This window comes from Chiloscyllium plagiosum, chromosome 26, assembly GCF_004010195.1.
Source record: "Chiloscyllium plagiosum isolate BGI_BamShark_2017 chromosome 26, ASM401019v2, whole genome shotgun sequence".
Classification (NCBI taxonomy): domain Eukaryota; kingdom Metazoa; phylum Chordata; class Chondrichthyes; order Orectolobiformes; family Hemiscylliidae; genus Chiloscyllium; species Chiloscyllium plagiosum.
The window spans coordinates 33,578,928-33,600,441 of record NC_057735.1 but is presented as its reverse complement, the minus strand read 5'-3'; the positions used below and the strand labels follow the sequence as shown (position 1 = coordinate 33,600,441).

Genomic DNA, 21,514 nt, shown 5'->3' with positions numbered 1-21,514 from the left:
GCATTTACATTGCTGGTTTGTTTAGCAGTTAAGGGTTTTGTTTTATTTATGTATAGGATGTGGACGTCACTGGCTAGGCCACAGTCTACTGCTCATTTGTAACTGCCTTGGAGGGGGTGGAGGAGAGTAGTTGCCTTGAACTGGAGACAAAAGGACACCTAAAGTTCACTGAGTCATAGTCATACAGCATGGAAACAGACCCTTCAGTCCAATTAGTCCATGCTGATCAGAATCCCAAACACAACAGAAGAAATAATTATATAATTCCAAGTCAGGATCATGTAGGACCTGGAGGGGATGTTTTAGCCAGTGGTGTGCTCCCGTACATCTGTTACCTTTGCTCGTCTAAGCAGTGGAAGTCATAGGTTTGGAAGACACAGTTAAAGCAGCCTTGGTGAGTTACTGTTTCTTGCAGATGGTACACACAGCTGCTATTGCGCATCCATGATAAAGGTAATGAATGATGAAGGTGGCGGCTGGGTTCCAGTACCAAGGTGGCAATGGTTAAACTAGTATTGTTGATCCTACTATTTGTGAAGGCAAAGAGAATAGGTGAAACTAATGGTAAGAGTGAAAATACACCAGACTTTGCATCAAGAGTAACGATGATGCTAATAATATTCATTGTTATTATTACGGAGTGAATCAGATAGCAACTTCTGGAATATGCACACACATAGTTAAACCTAAACATATTCAAATTGTGCTCCACATTAACTTGCACCTCTATTATTTTGCTACCTCTCTAACCAGACCTCAATATTTCTACCAACCTAAGTTGTGCCACTACTCACCAGTTATTTAATGAACGCTGCTGGAAAAGCATTGGGATGCAAATGAATTTTAATGGCATGATCATTTAATTATTGTCAGCACAAATAGCTCTTAATAATGTTATTTTACAAGTGCAGCATTTTATTGTTTCAGAATTTAAGCTGTGTTAGTTTTTTCTTAAACAAAAACTTCAAGTGTCTCTCTGATATCTCTCAGTTACATCTTTCTTTCCAGAACTTTGTTTTCTGTATACAATTTTAATCAAATTTACAATTCCTGGTTTAAACCCTGCAAGCATCAGTAAGAAAAGCTCAGTTTGAATGATTATAGAGTGTTGCTGTTCGTTGTCCTGATCACCTGAAAATGGCACTGGATTGGATTATTAGCACAATGGCAGCAACTGTCAGTTTAAATATCAGCACAATCTCTTGTTGACAGCTGTCAGTATTGTGAAGGGTGGGCACTGTTCCTTTACTGCTAAGCACAAAGCCTGGTTAGTAAGTTTCAAAAGCACACATGCCTGTCTGATCAGTATGACACTTTGGGTGAGGTTACACACTTACATATGTTTAAGGTTTGCAAAAAAGGAACAGTGTGACAGAAGGAGCCATGAATCACCCCAAAGCCATGTGATGACAGATCTCATGCAGGAGGCAATCAGCTTAAATGAATGGTTATTTATAGCTACCAAAGTGCATATGATAATAATTAATAAAGTGATGAAGATAGAGCACCACAGAGATAAGGCTGGAGAGTGGGACTAGCTGCATAGCTCTTTCCAGAGCCAGTCTAGACATGATGGGTCAAATGGCCTATTGTAAAATTCTGTGATTGTAATAGATGATTATATAATCAGGCTATGCAACAAAATCAAACTTGGATAAGGATTTAATTGCCCAGATCTTCTGATTATTTGAAAATGATCAAATTGCTGCTCCCCTCAACCTTTCCCTCTTGTTGGCTCCAAGCCCAAGATTCCCAGGAAAGCAGAGCACATGTCTTGGAGAGATCAGTTGGAGTGTAATGTGAGGAAGACAGGAAACAAACCCAGGTGTTGCCCCCTGAGCTACATTCTCAAGCTCATCTTTGTTTTTTTGGTGCTGACATTAGAGCTTGAAATTGACATCCATGGAGGTGCCAGGTACACTCCATGGGAATGTCCGCCAGACTCTGGTAGACTAGGAAGATTGTGACATTCACATCAATTTAGTGACAGTGTTAGTATTCTACAGTTCAAGGATCCAGCTGATCTTCTCTTAATGTGCCTTCATCTGTGTGAGGTTCAGTGCAAGAATGGACAACCCCATTTAGAAATAGTTACCAACTATTTATAGTTTGGTTGCTGGTCCATCAAGGCCACCCCTGCTACAACTGGAAGCCAGAAGACCTGTTTGCTCCCATGTTCAACTTTTCTCCTCCTCCCAGAGGCCTCACAGCATTCACACTAACCACAATGCATCTCCCACACAAGAGGCACAATTTAGCTTTAAGTGGTAGCACTTGTGCGGTCAGTCAATACTGGGTTTAGAGTTGGCTGCATACAGATATCATATTGAGAGGCATCATGAAGAAGCGGTCCTTCCTGCACTTCATTTAACAGGCCAAGAGTTAGACGTGCGTTGTGGTCACTGTACCCAGTCTTCAGGGCTTAGCTGCTGATGTGTTAAGTCTTGTGGAAAGAAAATATTTTTAAAAACTTTCCATTTTCTTGGGTAGTTTTTGGATTGCCTTTTGTGCTTACTTTCCAGTTGTTTCCTATTTTCTCTTGTCCATTAACAAGCAAATCTTGGAGCAAGCCAATTTAACAGTTTAATTGTTTCCATACTTTATGTGTTCTTACTTGGATGTCTATGATGGAAACTGTGCCAAAGGAACACAAGGGAAAACTATAGTCCACAGGAAAATCAAGTATTATTCAAAGAACGTAACAGAATATGGGAATTTTCCTTTTGCATCATTTTAAATGACAAACTTACTATGCAAGAATTAGGCTGCACTGTATTAGATACTGTTGACGTTAATAAAAACACTGAATATTCATAATTTACAGCCTTGAATATTTTGAAACTCATATGCACCGTTTATTATTTAAAAAGTTAAATGTACTTCTACACAGAATGATCTTTCAATTTCAAATACCTATGACTTTAGTCTGAAACCATGAAAACACAGATTGGTGAGGGAAATGTGGTTTATGGACTTCTCAAAGATACCTTCCACAAAGTTTAACATAAGAAAGAAAACATAAAAAAGCAAAATTGAAGTCCTTAGGACTAAAGGGGCAGTGGCAGCATCAATACAAAATTGGATAAAAGATCGCAGTAGTGACTAATGGTGACAGTGTAGCTGGTACTTCCTGGGCCTAATATTCGGACCACAGTTTCTTTCAAGAGATATTAGTGACTATGCAGGGCATAATTTTCACATGTGCAGATGGTTCAAAATTTGGAAATGTAAGAAACAGTGAGGATACTGAAACAAATTTCATCATGATGTAGACTAGTAAAATGAACAACACATGACACAGAATGAAATGGTATGCATTAGTAAAAATACTGAGTGGCAAAATAAGTGAAAATGGCACAGAATAAAAAGAGGTGAAGTGAACAAAGAAGCCTAGGAGTACAGTTCAAAGCTTTGAAGGTGGCAGGACAAGTTGAAAAGCAAAACAACAGCTTTGGCTTTACAAATAGTGACTTGGGAATTTCGTGCCCTTCCCCTGGCAAGTCTGGTTGCATGGGTGGCTTTTAACCAAGTGAATGTGTGTGTGTGTGTGTGTGTGTGTGTGTGTGTGTGTGTGTGTGTGTGTGTGTGTGTGTGAGAGAGAGAGAGAGAGAGAGAGAGAGAGAGAGAGAATGGAGTTGGGAGCCCAACCACTTTCCCACTCCTACCCTGATGAAGTCTGTGGTGGGAAAGCCTACTGTACTCCACAGCATTCCCACTCCACTGGCAATTGAGGTCCTCTTATGGGCAACTAATGAACAATTATTACTGAGGAAAGGGTGAAGCACTTACCATGCGGGTGCCTGAATTACAAAGCCCGCACTGCAAGATCGAAGATCACAGCTTTGGAAAACACACCCTCAACCCCTGCTGCTGACCACCATTTCTCCTCGACACAATATCCCCAGCTCTCCTCCCATTACCTTCCACCAGTTCCTGGGGCGATAGCAAGCTGACCTTCCAATGGGTGTACTACCAATATCCGTCATTACCTCCCAGTGGCGCTGCCAAGCTACTGAAGAGCTGCCTACTGTTTGAAAGGCAGCTCTCAATAGGCAGGGCTTCCATCCTTAAGATGGAACTGCAATACCCTGCCCCATTAAAATGTCTGGTTAGCACTTAATGCAGAAGGCATTCCTGAAAAGCAACAACACAGGGAACACCTGAGGGAAAGTTTTCTTTCATCTGACCCAAGATTGAAAACTGACCTCAATATTCTAAGCCAAACACTTACTGCTAAGAAAGCATATATCCCAAGACTACATGCCCACACTTCCTTACTATTCCCATTTGCAGCTAAACAGAGGCTACACCATTATAGTTAATACATTAATCAGAAAATACTTCCTCTACTGTTCAGAGTTGATGTGCAATAAATGGTGCTGAGAAGAATTTCAGCCAAGTACATTAAGTGCTCATACTCTGTTCACACACTAATTTTATGCCAGAAATCCATTAATTTAAACTTCCAACCTCAACAGCATTATACAATTATTTCCATGAAAAATCCAATTCAATTAGGTCAATTAAGCTTTCAACAGCATGAAATGCATTATTAGCTCATAAATGTACATCCACATCACAGTCTGAAGTATATCGCATGGCACCAGAAGCGTACAATTAGAAGTTTAACTTCCAAACCACCACATTCATACACAATAAGGCTGTGTGGCCTAATGTTAGTGTCCCTACCTCTGGGCCAGAAGATCTAGATTCAAGCCTTGCCCGTCCGAAGTATTTCACAAATTATTTTTAATCAGTGTTTGGATATGTTATATTCATACATAATTGAAGTTAAATATCGTAAATTCAAAAATTATCTTCCTTAAAGTCACAAATTAAAATTTACAGTAGCATTCCAATGTAAATCATTTGATGCTGATAGATATCAGGGGGCAAAGTCTCCACTGGTTGGAGTCACATCTGGCACAGTAATCTCAGCTCCAATGCATCTCTGATGGAGTTCCTCAGGGTACTGCCCTAGGCCCGAATATCAGCAGTTGCTTCATCGATGATCTTCCCTCCATCAAAAGGTCAGAAGTGGAGATGTTCGTGAATGATTGCACAATGTCTGCAATTGGTCAACATCCAGCCTTGAGCTGACAAGTAAAAGTAACATTCATACAATGGGCATCCCTAATGAGAGACATTCGAACCACCAGCCCTTGACATTCAGTGGTGTTTACCATCACTGAATCTCCCGCTATCAACAATCTGGGGGTTACCATTGACCAGCAACTCAACTGAACTCACCACATAAATAAAGTGGCTACAACAACAGGCTAGAGGCTAGGAATACTGTGGCAAGTAACTCATCTCCTGACTCTCCAAAGCCTGTACAAGGTGCATATTCTGCACTTGCCTAGATGGGTGCAGCTCCAACAAACTTCAAGAGCTTGACACCATCCAGGACAAAGCTGCCCATTTGATTAGCACCACATCCACAAGCATTCACTCCTGCCACACTGACGCATACTTTCCTTCAGGACACTCGTCATTCTTACTTGGAAATATATCACAGTTCTTTCACTGGGTTCAAATCCTGGAATTCCCTTCCTAAAGGCCTTCTGGGTCAACCTACAGCATGCTCACTGCAGCAGTTCCAGAGGACAGACCAACGTCACTTTCTCAAAGGCAAGTAGGGATGGACAATGAATGCTAGCCAGCCAGCAACACCCACGTCCAATGAAAGAATTAAAAAAACAACAGATTTGGATTTTATAGATGCTCAAGAAAGTTACTCATGGTGATGCAATGTGAAAGTGGATTAATCTGGGACAGAAGTAACCCCAAGTATTTTTGACCTATGTGGAAGTATGCTCCCACTTTTCACTCCATAGAGATGTAACTTGTACAAAGTGCTTTGCACCATTTTGAGCAGTCTCTGCCAATATCTTAATTAATGAGTGGTTAGTCCTCTTAAAATTTGGAATACCTAGTGCGTGCATTGCACTATATTTCTACCCATTTCTGTATGAATATCAATCCAGATTCAACAAAGAGCATCAGCTTCCTGAACTTCCTGTACAACGAGCACTTCCTGTACAATGTGCATGCATTTGTTTCAATCAGCCAATCTTTGAAGTTTATCAGATTCCTACAGTGTGGAAACAGGCCATTGGCCCAACAAGTCCACACCGACCTGTTGAAGAGTAACCCACCATGGCCTATTCACTGACCCTATTACCCTTCATTTACCCCTGACCTACATGCCCCTGAACATTATGGGCAAATTAGCATGGCCAATTCACCTAATCTGCATATCTTTGGGTTGTAGGAGGAAACCCATGAAGACACAGGGAGAATGTGCAAACACCACATAGACAGTTGTCCGAGGCTGGAATCAAACCTGGATCCCTGGTGCTGTGAGGCAGCAGTGCTAACCACTGAGCCACCGTGCCACCCTTTCCAACTTGCAGATTGGTGCAAAATTTACACCAATAGTTCAGCTCAACCAGAAATCCATTCCCATTTTCATTTACCAGAAATAGATAAAGAGAGAACAAACTTCTCTTCATATGATCATATGGCACTTCAACTGTCAAACTGTCACCTTCCAATGTTTCTTCTTTATTATTCCATTCAGTGGGGCTGACCTTGTCTATTCTTTCTGAACAAATTTTGTCAAGAAATTTCAAGCAATACCTTTTCTTCCCACTGTCGCACCATTAGCTGTGAGGTCCTGAGGGTTTTGGCACTCTCCTCATCAATATCTATTGGATGCATCATGCCAAAAATGTCCAAAATAATTTCAGATTCTGCACATAGGTTGCAGGGCACCCAACTCCACCTCTCTCAATCTTTCCACTGCCTCAATTGTTCCGTTGTTTCCTTAATATTTCATCATGGAACAGCTGAACTTTCCTCCATTTAGCCATGGGAAGATTAAAGCTACAGTCATCAAAAACTCTAACTTTACCTCTACTTACATTAATTTTCCCAGCTGCTATCTCAAGTTGGATCAGTCTGCTCACAACTTCAAATGTCCTCAGTCTGAGTTTGTAAATCCACATTCTGTCCATCACAAAAACTACTCTAAGCATCTTGGCCCCCATCCCTACCTATCACTCAACCAGCTACTTTGGAAGCTATCATCTGTGCATTTCTTCTCTCCACACTCCTCTGTTCCAATTTTCCTTTGACCAGCCTTTGATCCTCAACTTCACCAAATGCAGCTTCTGCATAATGTAACAATATTGTCATATTCCATTTTGACATTTCAGACACCATTAAATTGGAGAGGTACTATGTTTTCCAATATAAATGCAGTTTCTTCTAAAGCTGAAGTCAAGGGGACATAAAATACTTTTACAATGCTGAAATTCAAGATAACTGGCATATTTCAGACAATCCACCATTACTGCCATAATAGGAGGATGGTGAAATTCAAATTGCCACCTTGCCTCATGCAATGGAATTAAAGCTGAGCAATTTCACTTCTTAAAATAGGAAAATAGAATGAATTAGACTAGTAAATGCTGGAAACTAAAAGCAAATCTAATGGGATGTGTGGAGAGAGAAAAAAAGTTAACTCCGAGTTCCAAAGATCACCAATCTGAACTTTTCGCTGCTTCTCTCTGCACATATCCTTCAAGTACTACAGAGTACATCCAGCTATTGCTGCTTTTACTTCAGTTTTTGCGTATATACAGGATTTCAGAGATGCAAGGGACACGAGAGGAAGAATTTAATTAAGTGCCTAGTTGCAACGACTGGGAATGTGCCTCCTATGAGTTCAATAGTAGCAGAAACAATCTATGATTTCTATGTTTACATGCACGAAGGAAATAAACTTAGAAGGGCACAGGAGAAGGTCAGGGGATTACCACTGACTGATTGAGTCCAAGGTATCTTTGTTTGACAAAGGTTCAAGGGGCTCCTACTGTGCTGTAATTAACTCGGAGACTGTTGTTAAGGCAGACTGTAGTGATGAAAACAGGTGGGGAAAAGTTTAAAGAAAAGTTGGTCTGATTTTCCTTAATTTTAATTAAATCTAAAAAATTGGGATCTCTTGCAGCATGGCATCATCCCTGTTTAATTTGGTCTGTGTTTCAAACTTATTTTAATTAAGCCCAAGTACTGTCGTTCAAATTGTTCTTTTTTTCACAAATAGAACTAAGTATACAAAATGACCATATTTTCTTTCTGTCAAGTGTCAAGTTTAAATCTCAGAGTTCAGTCTCTGGTGACAGCATATTGAATAACTGGGTTCCTCAAAGATTTTGTACAGCATTGTATGCAAACGGGAATATATTTTATGGCTGATGCAGAATGCATTTGCCTGCTTTATTCCCAATGGTGCTTAACACTTCTTCAGCATAAGCGCCCAACCATATAACCTCTACTACTAGAGGACATGGACAACAGCTACGTGGGAATAGCATTAACCATACATTTGCATCAAAGACACAAACTACACAGAACAGTTCATTATTTTGTCATTATTGCTGAATCAAAATCTTGAAAGTGCTTAACCATATTATGGGACCACTTTTACCAGAGTGCAATAATGCCTAAAGACCCACCAAGGACACCTGGGGATAGGTCACAAATGCTACAGTTAGTGTCAGTGACTCCCACATGACAAGAACAAAATTGGAAAATGTGAGATAGCAAAGATTTACATATGCTGAGCCTAGCACCATCTGGAAACCCAGTGTTTGGATAGATCATCATCACACTGTGTACTGGATTATTCAAAGTCAGAAGTCACATGTTACCAGTTATAGTCCAATAGGTTTATTTGAAATTACAAGCTTTCAGAGCGCTGCTCCTTCATCAGACCTCACCTAGACTATAACCTGGTGTTGTGCAACTTCTGACTTTGTCCACCCCAGTCCAGCGCTGGTACCTCCACATCATAGATTATTCAATGTAGTGTCAACTTTAGCAGCTACATCTCAAACTGCCAGAGTGGCTCATTTGGTTCAGCAGTTCTTTATGGTAAATTCTCATGCAACATTTCTAGTATCATTTGGATCAGAGAAAAGCTCTCCACTGGTTGGAGTCATACATGGCACAAATGAAAATTGTTGAGTTTGTTGGAGGTCAGTCACTTCAGCTCCAGGACATCCTTCCAGGAGTCCCTCAGATTAATGCCTTGGCCTAACCATTGTTTCAATGATCTTTCCTTCAAGATCAGAAGTGGGGATGTTTGCTGCTGATAGTGTAATATTCAGCACCATTTGCAATTCCTCAGATACTGCGGCAGTCCACGCCCAAATACAGTAACACCCAGACTATATCCAGATTTAGGCTGAGAGATGGAAATTGATGTTCCTGCCGCACAACTTCTAGGCAATGACTGTTTCCATCAAAGACAAAACTAACCATCTTCCATTGACAGTCAATGAGTTTACCATTGCTGAATCTCCCACTACCAACATCCATTGAGCTGAAACTCAACTGAACTAGCCATGCAAGAAAAAGCAAAGTACTGTGGATGCTGGAAATCTGAACTGAAACTGCCAGAGCCATTCAAATACTGTGGCTACTACAGCATGTCAGATGCTATAAATCCTGCTACAAGTAAATCATCTCCTGACTCCACAAAGCCTGTCCACTATCTTCAAAGTACAATTCAGGAGTGTGATGGAATAATCCTCGCTTTCCTAGAGGAGTGCAGCTCCAACAATACTCAAGTAGCTTGATACCATCTAGGACAGGCAGCCCACGAAAGTGGCATTGCATTTTCAAAGCATCCACTTCCTCTACCACTGACATTCAGTAATAATAGTGTCAACCATCTACAAGATATAAAAATACTCCAAGGCTCCTTAGACAGAACTTTCCAACCCCAAAATTGCTATCATCTGGAAAGACAAGGGAAATAGATAAATAGGAATGCCACCACCAACAAGCTCCCCTCCTCTATAAAGCAATTCACCTCCATGACTTGGAAATATAATAGCTATTCTTTCAATGTTGCAGAGCCAGACCCTGGGACACATCCCTAATGTCATACCGGGTCTATCTATACTAAATGAACTACAACAGTTCAAGGCAGCAGCTCACCACTATTTTTAATGGCAACTAGGGAAAGGCAATAAATACCGACCCAACCAGTTCTACCCACATTCCAAAAATTAATTTAAGTAACAATACAATTCTAAAACAGTACCACAGAGGAAATCTGCATTGTGCAAGGAAATGAAGAACCCCAGTGGTATATATGGACTAAAAAGCATGTGTTGAGGAACGCCACAATACGCTCAATTCACAATGATCACAAATAAATCTTAAATGATAAATGGTTTGCATCTCACCAACAATTTGCTCCACAAGTAATGAGCGTTCCCTTATTTTGTTCATGTAACTAATATAGGTTTGCAGTGCCAAGTGTATTGGATCAGAAATGCCCTTATAATTCAAATCTGACCAAACTGAGACATTTAGAAAATGCTACATAGAAGAAAACATATTTAGACAATTACATCAGGCATGTAAAAATCTCGTGGTTCTATTATTAACAACAAATGATCACTGTCAGAAAATTGCATTGTTCTTTGTGCCCTTGATTGTTTGGTTGCCTGTACTAAACGATAGTGAATGCAAAGACGAGAATATTTTCAGTTTGTACTGTCTATATTTTAATGATACAGAAGTACTTGGACCTGCAATATACATAACTATCAATTAACTAATGGTTGGCTTGGTTGTTCACATGGCAGATCCTTCTGTGAGGTTTTGTTCCTTTTCTGCATTACAAAATGAAGTTGATTGGAAAATACAGAAAAACAATTTGTGCAGGGGATTGGAGAAATCCTTACAAATTAGATAATAGTGAGCCATCAAGGTAGGTGCCATCTGAGACAAAACCAGAAACCAAGCAAAGAACAACAATGGGAATCAATCTGGTTTGAAGTAACTCAAAATTGTGTTCATCTTCCAGTATTTTAAGAACATGTAACAAAATGTTGAGGAAAATTATGATTGTGAATAATTAACCGAACTACAGGGATACTAAATACACTAAGTAAAGGCATGCAATATGTGAATTACATTACTAAACTTTTATTCCAATTACATAAATCTAAATATCCCTCCAGATTACCTTTGTGCTGTTGGAGAAGATATCTCTGAGAATTTGGAACTTTGCTGTCGCATTCCTTGCGGTTTACTGTGACTTTCTGGAGCTGGAGAGGCCTTTGTAGAACTTGATGTAGTTGTGCACTCAGAATCAGAAGCAACTGCCTTTGCTTTTGCCTTCTCCTTCTCACGATCAGTTTGATTCACTGGCACTGAATTTGCTCGCCCCATACCAATTTTTGAGGGTTCTTTCAGTCGAGAAACTGGGATGCTTCCATGCTTGCTGCTAATGAGGCTTGGGTCAATGTTGCTACTAACAGGCCTATTTACCCCTCCGCGACCAGTGACACTAACAGAACTTGATTTGGCTGGACGTGGCAAGCTACGATATTGCACAGCTGTCCTCGCTCCTGATGACATAAAGCCATCGTGGTTTTGGGAAACATCAAGGCTGGTTTTCCTGGAGTTTGTTGGTTTCACAGGGATGCCTGTAGATTTCTGAGTTTTTGTTGTTGATGCCGTGTTTCCTCCAGATGTCATCACTGTTGCTGTGCCTGTAGTGGGCTTCTTGTAACCAAAAGATCCACCAGTGGAAGGTCTTGAAATGCCTGATGGAGGTTTGCGTGTTTCTCCAACTCTGTCTCGGCTAGCATCAGATGAAGATCTTTGCAAAGTTGTTCCTTTGAGAGCCAATTTTCCTTTGTCTTGTACTTTAGAATCAATTTTACCTGAAAACGCAAAAGAAAGAATGAAGGAGAAATAAATTAAATAAATACAGACAATATAATGATTTTCACTGCTAACACAAGATATTACATCTTGTTATCTACTGTTCAGGTTGGATTTAGAACTCCCTCACCAAAAGCTCACTAATTTACTAAGAGTTCTCAATGTTTTTTCTTATTGCACTTACCTGCTATTCTTATTTCAATATGCAGCTTTTTCTAAAAAGGAATTTCTTTTCCTTATTACAACAGCAATGGAAAAAATGCTTGCTTGCAATTGGTCAAATAATGTGCAAGGATCTATTGATTGTTCCTTATAGCGAGCAATTCTTCAAAATGGTTATTTTTATTAATCTTAAGTTATTTGTGGCACAGGTGCCACTGGTGAAGTTGCTTTTAGTCACTATTGCTGAAGGCAAGACCGCCGAAGATGTTGTAATACAACTGGGTCAAAGTTGTTTTCCAGCAACACATTTCCATCTCTGATCTCCAGCATCTGCAGACCTCACGTTCTCCTCAACTGGGTCAAAGTGTCAGGTATGTGAGCACAACTTCTAACCAGCCAGCATTGGCAATCAGTCACCCTACTGACGGCAATCAATCTGTTACCCCTTGACGGTTTGCACAGCTTTCGGGGATTATAGACTCAATTCCATCAAAATGTTCAAAAGCACTTTAAACATGAACTTTCCTAACTTGATCCACCTCTCACTGTGAAAATCCAGCATAGCGTATCTGAACAAATTTAACTGTCTGCTGCTCAGAGAGAGCCAGCATGAATTTGTAAATGGTCATGCCGAACAAACCTGACTGAACATTTGAAGAAATTTGAAGTAATAGATGGGGAAATGCCTATGGATGGCAATTGTATGGGTCTTCAAAGGCATTCCATTAAGACTTTCAAGAATTTGCTTGCTAAAATGAAAGTGTGTGGAATTTAAAGTAAATTATTGATTTGGTGAAGAATTGGCCAAGTGACAGAAGACAGGGAAAACAGACAAGTAGACTAATTAGCAAATTGTGATTTGGAGTGTCCTTTATTGGAGTCTGAATTATTCACTGTACTTCTTAATGACTTAGATAATAGGATAGAGAGCCTCACATCCAAGTTTATCAATAACACAAACATAAAGGCATATAAGTGATGTAAATGAAAGCACAAGATATTACTGGATTAAGCAAAACAGTGGCAAATGGATTTTAAAAAGGATGACATAATGCATTTTGTACCTAAAAATAATACATCAGTACTTTCTAGTAGTGAACAGAAACATTGCATAACGATGCACATCATGAAGGCATATAATGAGATTAGAGCTGATGACTAAAAGCAAGGTCCAATGTTAAGGAAACTCTCAAAAGGAGGAAAGGTGAGTCAAGGTGTTTAAGGCTGTATCCCAGATCTTAGGGTCTAAACAGCTGGAGACACAATTACCAGTGGTGATGCAATTAAAATTAAGGGTGTTGAGATGCCAATATTAGAACAGCACAGATATCTCAGCCAGTGTAAAACTGGAGGAAGCTGCAGAGATAGGAAGTGGCCAAGTAATAGAGGGATTTTGAATAAAGGTTAAGATTTGTAAGATTGAGCACTGTTTAACAGGAAGGCAGTGTGAGTCAGTGAGCACAAGAGTGATGGATGAACAACTACAACTTCAAGAAAGGACACAGGCAGAATTGTAAGTGACGCCAGCTTTGTAGAAGGTAAATATGGAGAATCAGCCAGCAGCGTATTGAAATAGTCAGATCTGGAGGTAATAAGGGTACGAAGAGATTGAAATCAGAAGCCTTAGTGACTGTGTGGTTTTGTGGATGAAATCTCATTGCTGAGTCAGTCATGAAACTGAGCTGCAGCAGGTCAGCCCCAGATAGGAAGAGGAAATGGAGTATGTTATAGGGAATGAAGACAATATATTTGATCTTCCTAACATTTAACTGGAAGCAATTTTCTGCTCAGAGTACTTATACTGGATATGTAATCTGCCAATTTAAAGACAAAGATGGAATAAGAGAGTTGTCAGGAAGGTTGATCTGGAGAATCATAGAAGCATTCGGTATAGAAACAGGGCCTTCAACCCACTACATCTATGCCGACCAACTAACACCAAACTACACTAATGCCAGTTACATCCAGTTGGTTCATTGTCTTTGTTCTGGCATTTTAAGTACTCATCCAGATACTTCTGTGACACAATATTTTAAAACAGAACTCCCAAGAAGTCTTTGAAACACAATATAAATCAGGAAAAAAAATAGAAAAAGTTCTCAATTCATAAGAAAAAGATTTGCAGAAATTAGCCATAAGTTCTGCCAAACGAGTACAGGCAACCTGAAAGTGTTGTAGCCACAGAACTAGTGAGGACCAAGGAGCTTACTGAGTGCGCACAAACAAGTAACCTCCAAATATGCCATCACAGCTGCTGAATTCAACCTTCATATTTAGAAAGTCAATCTACAAGTAACATGCTTGCAATGATAATGGACTAGTCTTTTTAAGATGATGGGCTCCTGCCCAAAATGTCGATTTTCCTACTCCTCTGATGCTGCCTAATCTGCTATGCTTTTCCAGTTCCACGCTAATCTTGACTGTAATCATCAGCATCTGCAGTCCTCACTTTCACCTGGTCTTTTTAAGTGTCTGTTATCTAAATCTAATTTTAGATGTATTTTAACACATGATAAAGTTATTAGATAAATATTAACCATCAGCCATAGTTACATAGTAAGCTAACCTTTGATTTGATTTAAAACTAAAAGTTTGCTATTTTAAAATTCAACTAAAGTAACTAAAATGCAGACCAAGTAAGCCCAGATATATTCACAGCTCACTGACCATGCCTGGTGTGGTCAATGCAATGTTATAAAGAGAATAGTACATATTCATGCATCTACAACTAAAGTAGTTTTAGACGGTATAGCCAAACTAATTAAAGACTCAGAAAGGTGTATGTCCATTGATATTAATAGGCACTGTGAATACACTTATGGATGTTGAGATCATATGTGGCTCAAATTGTAAGACACTGAAAAATTCTGCTTCAAGGGATCCTTCAACTCTACTTGGAACCAATCATATGAACAAGCTAAATCAATAGCACAGCAAAATTTGATTCATTTACTTTCTCAACCCCATTAATCAATCTAGATTAAAGTGTTACAATTAGAGCTATTTCCTTATTTAGCATGTGCGTAGCCACAGAAAAAACACCTTGTCAAAGGCTAGATGGAGTTCTTTAAGCTCACTCTAAAGTATAGACAGTTGATTCCCTTGACAATGAGTTATGGTTTGGACTGTATCACTGCAGCTGCCTGGGTGGTTTTGGTGACCCCACTGATGTTGGGTGGCTTCACAGAAGCCTTTGGCCAGTATCAAAACACTTTTTAAAAAGGGCACTATAATGAGAAAGTGATTGTGTGCCAATGTCTTCTCCTGCCAATGAGGTCCTCAGCTGGAACTCCTTGGCACGTTTACCCATACACAATTGTTGGCTGGTGGAGAGAATCACTGAATAGAGTTGGAATAGGCCTTAGGTGGTTCTTCCCTAAGGAGAATGTTCCAGCTCAGGACTGGAAATCAGACACGGGTTTGAGTTGGTCTCAGGGCACCTGTGCATTGAGTTCAGTTGTAAATTGATAAGTTTGAGATGGGTACACTGGGGCACAGGATTTCACAGTTAGGCAAGTGATGGAAAGAGCAGAGGTCCTCTGGGTCTTGGCCTCTGATTCTGCTGCAGTACTGACCAGTTTCCTGAGGAGCTGTATCGTGTTTAATTTTTTTTCCTGCAGCTTTTACGAAGTGCTGGCTGTTTACAAGAGTTCTGACAAAAGGTGACACATAGATAAACAAGGTGGGGAATGTGCTTCCATCTCTGGTGATCCAGCAAATGTTCAATTGCCTCTTAGATCAAGCATTGAGAAAGTTTTAGGCAGTTTTACTGATGCTTGCTTTTAGGCACAGTGCATTGGTCAGATTTGTAACATTGGTGTTTAGTGCATTGTCCAGGTCAGGGAAAGTATGTGCCTGCACACTATATCAAATGTTGTCCACATAGGTAAACCTTATAGACAGAGTTAGGGAAGGTCAGGATATTGATCAGTAGTTTGATGGACATTTTTCAGGCTTCGCCTGGTTTTGGGAAACCAATGACATTAGATGTGCAGTAGAACTTCGGCACTTCTCCCTCGCAAAGAATTAGGACAACCAGGTGTGGTCCTATGAGCTAAGATGTTTTAGGGACTTGGGAGGATGTTGTGATAACAGTGCCCAGTTTGGTGGCTGTACATTATCCAACTCCTGACTGGTGAAATTTCAGGATGTGATCTACAGCTGTGCTACCCACAAAAGGATCTCCACTTGCTCAATTAAATCTGTCTGCACAGCTTATGATTATAAACATGAAGTTACATGCCAAGATTTTTTATATAATTTGAATTCTTCATAATTAAGAAAAAAATCACTACCGCATTAATTTAATTCACTAAGAAACTCCATCTATGAAAAAAATATATAATTTTAACACTAATAGTTTGTTTCTGAAGACGTGAGTTGTGCCACTATTATATAGAGGTCATAATGCTGCAGATTTGTTTCCTAGTCCAAACTGACTTGGGATTGCAAGTGTCCAACAAATGTGAGCTAATGGAGGGGAAAATGGATGAATCCCACATTCTATGTCTTGCTTGATTCCCAATAATCTACTGTAAATATATACTTGGGTGTCAAATAAATGCATGACTAAGTATGCATTTAGTAACTGTCATGACAGAGTAAGATTTAAACAATCACTGTATTGGTTCACCTAGAAAAAGACTGTTTAGGTAAGATACCAGTGTAAGTTGTTAAGCTTCGATGGACTATAGAACAACATGAGTCACTGCCGACAGGCCCAAATACATTTGGAAGGAAAAGAAACCTCAGCATTATTCACTGGCCCAAAATTTTAACGATGTAAAATTAAAATAATTTGAAATTTGAACTGTGGATAAAGAATCCTGCATTAATTCTGCACTAGATTATGAGAGAGCTGTTTATAACAAACATAATTTGGCTGAAGACATCAATAGGGTGATACCACACATTTGGAGGAATGGAATGTAATGGAAGGGATCCCATGATCTGCAAAACAAGATCGAAAATGTCTCAAGGGCAAAATGCTATTGTTCTGAAAACATAGACACAGGATCAAGATGGATAATTAAACTGTGCCTATTGCATCTAATGGAGACATACTGACTTTGTAATAATTTGCATGGTTGCTGCCTGCAACTGGTACTTAATGTTCTGGTGAGCAGCTGCACACATAGCATCACTTGCATTTAGCCTACACTTAAAAGGGAGAAGAGGGGAGTTACATTCTGATAGGAGCAGGTGTTGGTAATATTTATGGAAGAGTACAAGTGCAGGAATGAGAGTGCATTATGGGGCATCACCATTGTGGCAGAGGTGGGGGCAATGTCTTGCCATTGACGATATGTTCAACTATGTGCACTCAGGAGTTAGAGCACTGAATTCCAAAATGGCAATGCTGCCCTTAAGTCAGGATTGAGTATGGATACTCCATTTATTTTTCCTTAATTTGTTCATGGGATGATTTACTGCCCAAGGGACAGCTAAGAGTCAACCACATTGCTGTTGGCTTGAAGTCACATGCAGGCCTGATCAGGTAAGGAGGGAAGGGACATTAATGAATTAGATAAGCTCCCACCTTAGGTTAGCTTTTTATTCCAGAATGTTATTCAAATTAAATTTCAATATCTGCTATGGTAGGATCTGAACCCACATCCTTAGAACATTAGTCTGGGAATTTGGACTACTGGTACCACTACACTGCCACCTGCCCTGTGGTTGTTCCTGGTATCTGTTAACACCCTCAACAAAACTTTGTCCTATGCATCCTGCTCCAGGGGTATGTTAGCACTGGAAGCAGCAAACACATTTGAACGTGGAAAAAATAAATTTCCAGTCCTTGCCTCAGCCTAAACAAGAGGATTTATATTTCAGTCAGAGCCTTGTGCTTCTAACTCTAAAATGTAATTTAACCAATTAGCTTGTGAAATATAGCACGTGGGGCCATATGTTTTAGTATTTACTAATATAGTCATAACTTCCTCGTGTTTTACAAAATAAGGCTGAATGTGGCTGAAATCCAGTATCCACACTTAGTGTGCATCTTTTTCAGTTGTTAATTATGGATAAAATGGGGGCATCAGGTAGATATTAACATTTAGGATCTGAAAGGACGATGATCAATGTTTAGATTTTATGTTAATTTACTTCCTCTCAGGAGAAAATGAAAGCATTAGCAGTGCAAACTTCTGTGCTGTAAGTGTTACACGATTAACACCTAATTTTATGGTCAGCTGCACAATAGAGCATATGTAATGACCACTGGCACAATACAGATATAAAACAATGGCAGCAGTCTGTTTCATGAATTAAGAAAATTAACAACCGAAGATTAAGTGGAAACATTGTGGGTGGCTAAAATAATTTTCATGAATTGAAATAGTTTCCAAGCAGTAATTTTCCTAATCGCCTTTAAATTCAGAACACATGGAACCTTGTGCAATCTATGTAGCTAGCAGCTCCAAGCTTGAGCTAATGTCCATTCCAAAGAGATGGTAGCTTCAACACTGCAACTAGGTTACTCTTGCCTTCGAATACAACTAATGCACTACTGACATTGGCAGACTATGTCAATGTTAAAACTGAGTGAATGGCAATGAACAAATTCCACTTGACAGAATTATGTTTTGTTTGCAGTGAGACTGACCGGTATAAATCAAGATGTGGAGATGCTGGTGTTGGACTCAGGTGGACTAAGTCAGAACTCACACGACACCTGGTTATAGTCCAACAGGTTTATATGAAATCACAAGCTTTCGGAGCACTGCTCCTTCGTCAAGTGAAGTGGAGGGAAACACACAGGCACAGAATTTAAAGGCAGAGGGATCATTGCAAGATAATTCTAGGTAATCAAGAGTGTCAAATGGTAGTACACACAGTGTGAGTGGAGAATCGACAGGCTGAATAACAAGTCTTTACAGGTGATAAAAAGTGTCAAATAGTGAGAGGAAAGTGTCAACACCTGAATAGCAAGTGAAGGAATGGTGGCACCATCTTATCTTTAATTTTCTGTAATTATCTCTCTGCCTTAACTAATCAGATCATAGGTCATCCCTTCACTTGTCAATGGAGAAAATCTATCCTTGACCTTCGAGTTGCAAACATTCTCCCATTTCACACTCCTGTGATGACATTTAGAGAAAAAAAAGTGGTATGTTAAGTACACCGTTGGCATTTCAATATTGATGACTGGTTTAATACGATTTAATGCAGCTATCTAAACAAAGATACTTGATGAAAATCTGTAGTTTTAATCACTGCGAAAGCCCTTAAGGGCAAAAGAACAAAACCAACAATTAAGTTTGTTAATGTTAGATTTTTATGATTGATTTCAGATTTCTTTAATTGCTATTCAGTGAATTACTCATAGTTGGACCTCCAACAAGGAATGCCTTTTGAAAAGAAGCGTAAGCTAAAGAACCAATGTTACTGTCCTGTAGATCCTTTTCTGACCTGCACTATAGCTCCCTAAATGGGAATATAAATCAGTGACTTTACCATTACATGCAAATGACTGAACAAGTTATAACTAAAAATGTGGCCAACTGAGGTGTAACATTGCATCAAAACCCATGCAAATGATGATGGCTTAGATGGTTAAAAATGTTCCTCCAGTCATAAATTCATTACTACATGATGTATAGATTATATAAAGAGAAGCAACGCCACTTGGTAAATCACAAGATAGTAATCCATTAAAGTATAAAACATTAGATTATTAACTATAAAATGAAGAAAGATGTTTATTTTATCTATAGCAGCTTTATTCTGCAGATACTAAATAAAGGAAGCCAATTAGTCTGTTCTAACACATTTACCTTTATAATGCATTTGCCAATCAAACATTCTGTGAACTGACTGCACGAGGGCTCAATATTCCATACACAATTGGCTTGGATTTGATGAGAGCTCATTTTGGACTTGTGCTGCCTTTTCATAGACAGAATAACAGGACGCATGCTTGATGATGGACTAACATTCGATCACGACCAACATGCTTCGTTTATTGCCCCCAAGTAGACTTGGAAGAGTAATAGAATCACAGGCTTTACTGAACAAATATATAGTGATATCTAGAGGAACCTTGGTAACTTTAATGATACAAATCTAACTACTTGGGAAACATGTTGTTGTCAGCCCTTCCATGCCTCCCAGTAGGTTTTCCAAGTGGCAAATCTTCATTTTGTAAGGCAAGAAACTGAATAATAGTCATCTCATGTATTCAAATCAATAAGCATATCTTTGAATTTGGCTAAGTCATTCAACCATCCAGAGAATCCATTAAAAAAAGAGATCGCTCTTGATTCCAACTGCAAAACATCTGATGTGTTTACTACAGCGTGCTCCCTACTAAACTCTGTATGACAGGAACCATGAGCTAAAGATTAAGAGGAAAATAGTAAACTAAAGACCACTATTTGTCAATTTAAAATTAATAGAAGCCCCACATCCTTAGTTCACAACAGTATTATTGATTCATACAGACTAAGATGATGCACGATTATACTTCTATGTTGACTTAGCCAACTTCAAGGAGAAAGTGAGGACTGCAGATGCTGGAGATCAGAGCTGAAAATGTGTTGCTGGAAAAGCGCAGCAGGTCAGGCAGCATCCAAGGAGCAGGGGAATCGACCTTTCGGGCATGAGCCCTTCTTCAGCCAACTTCAAAGTTATGTTTATTGACTTGAATACATGACATGGCTTTTATTTGGTTTCTTGCCTTATAAAATGAAGATCGGCTACTTGGAAAACCTATTGGGAGGTAGGAGAGGGCTGGCAACATTTTTCCCAAGTAGTATTTAGATTTGTATCAGTAAGATTACCAAGGTTACTCCAGATATCAAATCCATTGTTCAGTGAAACCTGTGATTCTACTTACTCTTCCAATACATTGTTAATTGCACCAGTAGTGTTCATTCCTTTCAAAACATTTAGAAATAGGATTTCTTCCTAACATTCACATTTATTCCAAACTCTCATTCTTCCCACAGTTCTTCATTTCAAGCTTCACTCTATTATATTTCATCTAAAATCCAAGAGCACGTTCATTTGAAGTCACTTACAGGAACTGGTTCTCACCCTGAACAACTTCTCTTTCCAATCCTCCCACTTCCTCCAAACGAAAGGAGTAGCCATGGGCACCCGCATGGGCCCCAGCTATGCCTGCCTCTTCGTAGGATATGTGGAACAGTCCATCTTCCGCAACTACACTGGCCCCACCCCCCACCTTTTCCCCCGCTACATCGATGACTGTATCGGCGCCGCCTCGTGCTCCCACGAGGAGGTTGAACAGTTCATCCACTTCACCAAAACCTTCCACCCCGACCTCAAATTCACCTGGACAGTCTCAGATTCCTCCCTCCCCCTTCCTCGACCTTTCTATTTCTATCCCAGCCGACCGAATCAACACGGACATCTACTACAAACCAACCGACTCCCACAGCTACCTGGACTACACCTCCTCCCATCCTGCCCCCTGCAAAAACGCCATCCCATTCTCCCAATTCCTTCGACTCCACCGCATCTGCTCCCAGGAGGACCAGATCCAAAAACGTACAACCCAGATGGCCTCCTTCTTCAAAGACCGCAATTTCCCCCCCAACGTGTTCGACGATGCACTCCACCGCATCTCTTCCAC

At 39.8% G+C, this 21,514-nt stretch overlaps 1 protein-coding gene across 4 annotated transcripts in view; it reads right to left on the bottom strand.

Moving 5' to 3' along the window:
• nav1b (neuron navigator 1b) overlaps positions 1-21,514 on the bottom strand; it is a 638,783-nt gene that overhangs the window by 100,638 nt on the left and 516,631 nt on the right. For all 4 annotated transcript variants that reach the window (XM_043716841.1, XM_043716842.1, XM_043716844.1 and 1 more), the window contains one exon: positions 11,051-11,753. In XM_043716841.1, the coding sequence (XP_043572776.1) occupies positions 11,051-11,753 (703 nt within the window). The remainder of the gene's footprint in view (positions 1-11,050; positions 11,754-21,514) is intronic.